The sequence below is a fragment of the Sinocyclocheilus anshuiensis genome, unplaced genomic scaffold (genome assembly GCF_001515605.1).
Source record: "Sinocyclocheilus anshuiensis isolate Anshui unplaced genomic scaffold, SAMN03320099.WGS_v1.1 scaffold1116, whole genome shotgun sequence".
In the NCBI taxonomy this organism is placed as follows: Eukaryota; Metazoa; Chordata; class Actinopteri; order Cypriniformes; family Cyprinidae; genus Sinocyclocheilus; species Sinocyclocheilus anshuiensis.
In genome coordinates, this window is record NW_015548257.1 from 79,754 (window position 1) to 83,847 (window position 4,094).

At 37.3% G+C, this 4,094-nt stretch overlaps 1 protein-coding gene across 1 annotated transcript in view; it reads right to left on the reverse strand.

Annotated features, from left to right (window-relative positions):
• Positions 1 to 1,881: 1,881 nt before the first annotated feature.
• The window catches only part of LOC107655456 (transcriptional repressor p66-alpha-like), a 16,225-nt gene continuing 14,012 nt past the window's right edge, over positions 1,882 to 4,094 (reverse strand). The window contains exons 8-10 of the mRNA XM_016442947.1: positions 3,909 to 3,925; positions 3,629 to 3,809; positions 1,882 to 2,177 (exon numbers count right to left, since the gene is read on the reverse strand). Of these exons, the coding sequence (XP_016298433.1) occupies positions 2,053 to 2,177; positions 3,629 to 3,809; positions 3,909 to 3,925 (323 nt within the window). The 3' untranslated portion in view covers positions 1,882 to 2,052. The remainder of the gene's footprint in view (positions 2,178 to 3,628; positions 3,810 to 3,908; positions 3,926 to 4,094) is intronic.

Consider the following 4,094-nt stretch of genomic DNA (forward strand, 5'->3'; position numbering starts at 1 on the left):
TTTAGCAAATGGCTGCAATATAACAAAGAGTGAAAAATTTAAGGGGGTCTGAATACTTTCCGTACCCACTGTATCTGAGAAAATGCAGAACCCACTCTAACTTGTATAGTTCTTTCACACAAGAAATTCTTGATCCAATTATACATTCTTCCTTTTATTTCCATTCTTTCCTCTTTCCACATCATGTCGTATGCTTTTTCAACATTGAAAAATACTCCTGCTAACACTTCCTTGTTTACTTGTGCCTTTCTTATTTCTGCTTCCAAGCAGAGCACAGAGTCCATTGTGTTTCGCCCTTTCCGGAAACTACTCTGGTATGGGGAGAAAAGGTTTTCTTCTCAATGACATGCACCAATCTGCTCATTACCATACGCTCCATCAGTTTACAAAGATTCAATGTTAATGCTGTTATTATTAATTCACATTTTCCAGCTAAACTTTCAGAGACTAGTGTCAAGTCTAAAACTGAATATTTTCCTTGTGACAAATCAACTCTTGTATAGCTTCCATCATTGATACACACTAATCCTCCCCAATCTAGCATGTCTTCTATGATCAATCCATTGTAATCTGTGTTAGTACTCCCCCACAATGTGCTGTGTGCATTAAAATCACCACACCACACCACTTTATGACTTCCATTTCCTCCAATATTTTCTAGCTTATCCTTGCATAATCTATCACATGGATTGTAAACGTTAATTATTCTAATACTCTGTACTCCTTCCCATATTTCAACCACTACAACCTCTTGCTCCCCATTTACCTCAACTGTTCTATACCCAATATCCTGTTTAATAAATGTTGCTACCCCACCACCATTTCCTTTACATCTATCTCTTCTGACTGTAATGTATCCATGAATTAAAAAAATGTAACTGCGGTTTAAGCCATGTTTCTTGAACACATATAATGTCAGGACTACTTTCTTGATTTGTTTCCATATCACCCAGTCCTAATTTTGTTATTTATGTAATTTTAATTTTCAACCCCAAACCATGTCTTTAAAGAGTATTTTTATCTTGCAAAGTGCAAACTTTACACATTTATCCGGTTTGTTTTTATATCATTCACACTGATTTATACAACATTTTACTCCTAAAAACCTGGCGGAAATGTGTTTGTTTTCTGTCTGTTGACTATTATTCTGATGAGAAAAACTATGTTTGTAAACCACACTTAAACTGTAAATATTTCACCTATTTTTGGAGGCTCTTGAAGTGAGAGACGCTCTTATTTTTGTCCTGCAGATGAGCTAAAGCCACAAAACACTAATTATGATTAAAACACATAATATGAAACACTGGAAGTGAATGAAGAGGTCCAGTCAGAATGAAAGGGTTAAAACGTTTTATTACAGGAACAAATAAATCTAACAAACTGTAACTTTGTACATGTTGCAGGAAGCAAACGCATGCTGCTGCATCTGTCCGTAACCATGGAAACACGACGTTGTGACATCATCATCATCATCATCATCATCATCATCGCACAACAAAACAAACCTGGACTGTTGGATGGGCGGAAACATGAACAAGATCAGTTTTAAACCAGAGCCATGAGAACAATCTGCCTTCATCATCATCATCATCATCATCCTCATTATAAACACTGATGCTCTGCACCAATAATCTGCAGCTCATAACAATCTGAGCATACTTATGATCTTCTAAACCAATCATGAGTGGAATTACTTCAGAAATGCTACATATCGAGAATCAGCCGCATGGAAATACAAACAATATAATTACAGTGACTGCAAAAAAATATTGACAAACGTATAAAACTTCAACAGACTCCATACTCAGACATGGTTCAAAAGAAAACAAATTAATTTAGAGTGACTCTGAATCTATGAGCTGAAAAATAAAATGTTTGTGGAAGAACAAACGTCGTCAAACACACATACACACACACTTACGTAACGAAATACAACTAAGCCGTAACAGAAGCACACAAAGCGTCTCTGGTGTTTTTGGTAAGAAGTGAAGTGATGATCAGAGCCCTTGAGAGAAGAAACCTGCAGAAACCAGATGAATCCAGAACCTGGTTCTACTTCCAGGAGTTTGCGGTCTGTGAGACGGACCGAGACGAGATCATGTCCAGCAGATACTCCCTGTGACGCTCCACCGGCTTCTGGACCGACAGACTGGGGTTCACATAGGCCATGGTCACGCCTGAGAGAGAGAGAGAGAGAATTAGGAATTAGACAAATATCCTCTAATCATAAAGATACAAAAAAGGGCAATTAAATTCTGGAAACATCTGAAGCTCAGTGACCCCCAATCACACAGAGAGAGAGAGAGAGAGAGAGAGAGAGAGAGAGACAGCAGATGAATGTGTGTGTGTGTGTGTGTGTGTGTGTGTGTGTGTGTGTGTGTGTGTGTGAGAGAGTGTGACTCACACACTCACACACACACACACACACACACACACACGTTAAAGTGAGCGTTCAGTCGTTGTTTACTACAGTAAAGAACTGCACTGCATGGAGATAACTGAAGTCACATGATTCAGAGCAGAGGTGTAAAGTATTTGAGTAAATGTAACTAATTACTTTACTTAAGTATCTTTTCGGATACTTTGTAGTTTTATGGCGTACCAAAGACATTAGCAGCGTTTACTCTTTACTCCACTACATTTGTAGTCACACATTACATTTTACATGGACTAGCTTTTTCTGCAGCAGTTTATTTGATAAGAAGACTTTGACTTTTTACTTTTACTCAACATTATTTTATCTATCTGTTATACTGAAGAGACCTTTTTGAATGATATTGGTTTTTTTTTTTGCAATTTTGAGGTGCTCGGTTTTATTTTGGTTTCAGAAAATAACCGTGATTGCTCTCCTCACAAATCAGCTCGCTCTTGTTTTTGTGACATTCTCTGTGACTTGTCTTGGACTTTTATGTCACTTCCTGTCTCCCGTGGTGTTTGTAGTCAGTTTGTTATAATAAAAAAATATAAATAGTAGATCAATAACTTGAACTTATTTTAGTCCTCATTTTCATTTACTTCAAGTTGAAGCACTAAAATGACTAAAAAGAAATAATAATTAAAGAAACCCATAAATCTAATGAAAATGACAAAAAACTTTCTAGATAAATAAATACAACAAAAATTAAAATGAAAGGTAAAATATACAAATAAAAGCTAATTCAAAATATGAATAAAAACATTTCAGTTAGTTACCAAGACAACTTTTCTAATTTTTTCCTTTGGTTTAAGCTGAAGCACTAAAATGACTAACTGGAAATAAACTAAAACTGAAATAAAAATAAGGTAAAGATATAGATATATATGAAAACTAATAAAAACAACAAAATTACATTAAAAAAAAAAAACAACTCAAATTTAAATGAGAACCGAATAAAGAATTTAAGTTAGTTGTTAATGTAACATTTTTAAATAAAAACTAAAACTGAACAAACTTAAAAAGTAAACCTAAATAGCAATAAAAAAGATAAAAATGACAAAAACACATCACAAAATTACTACATATTGTAACTAAAATGAAAAGTAAAACAAAAACAAAGAATAAAAATAAAAGTTAATTCAAAGCACTAACTGAATCTATATAACTAGCAGTAGTAGAGCGCTGGTTGAGTGAGTTCTGAGCAGAATCTACCTGCTGCGCTGCTGCTCCGTTTCCTCACGCTGCTGCTGCCTCTGCTGCTGCTGACCTTTGATTCCTGACGCTCTGCATGCTTACCTGGCCTGCTGACCAGAGCGGCGGCCGCCACGGCGTTCTGCAGCTGAGAGGACGGGGAGAAGGCATGATGAACGACACGTATCGGAAGAACAAAAACCTGCGTCAGTCACGCTGAAGAGCCAGATTGTCCTCAGACAGACCTCAGTCTCAGACTGACCCCAAACTGACCTCAGACCGACCTCAGTCTCAGACTGACCTCAGACTGACCCCAAACTGACCTCAGACCAACCTCAGTCTCAGACTGACCTCAGACCGACCTCAGTGTCAGACTGACCTCAGACTGACCTCAGACCGACCTCAGTCTCAGACTGACCTCAGACCGACCTCAGTGTCAGACTGACCTCAGACCGACCTCAGTCTCAGATTGACCTCAGTCTCAGAC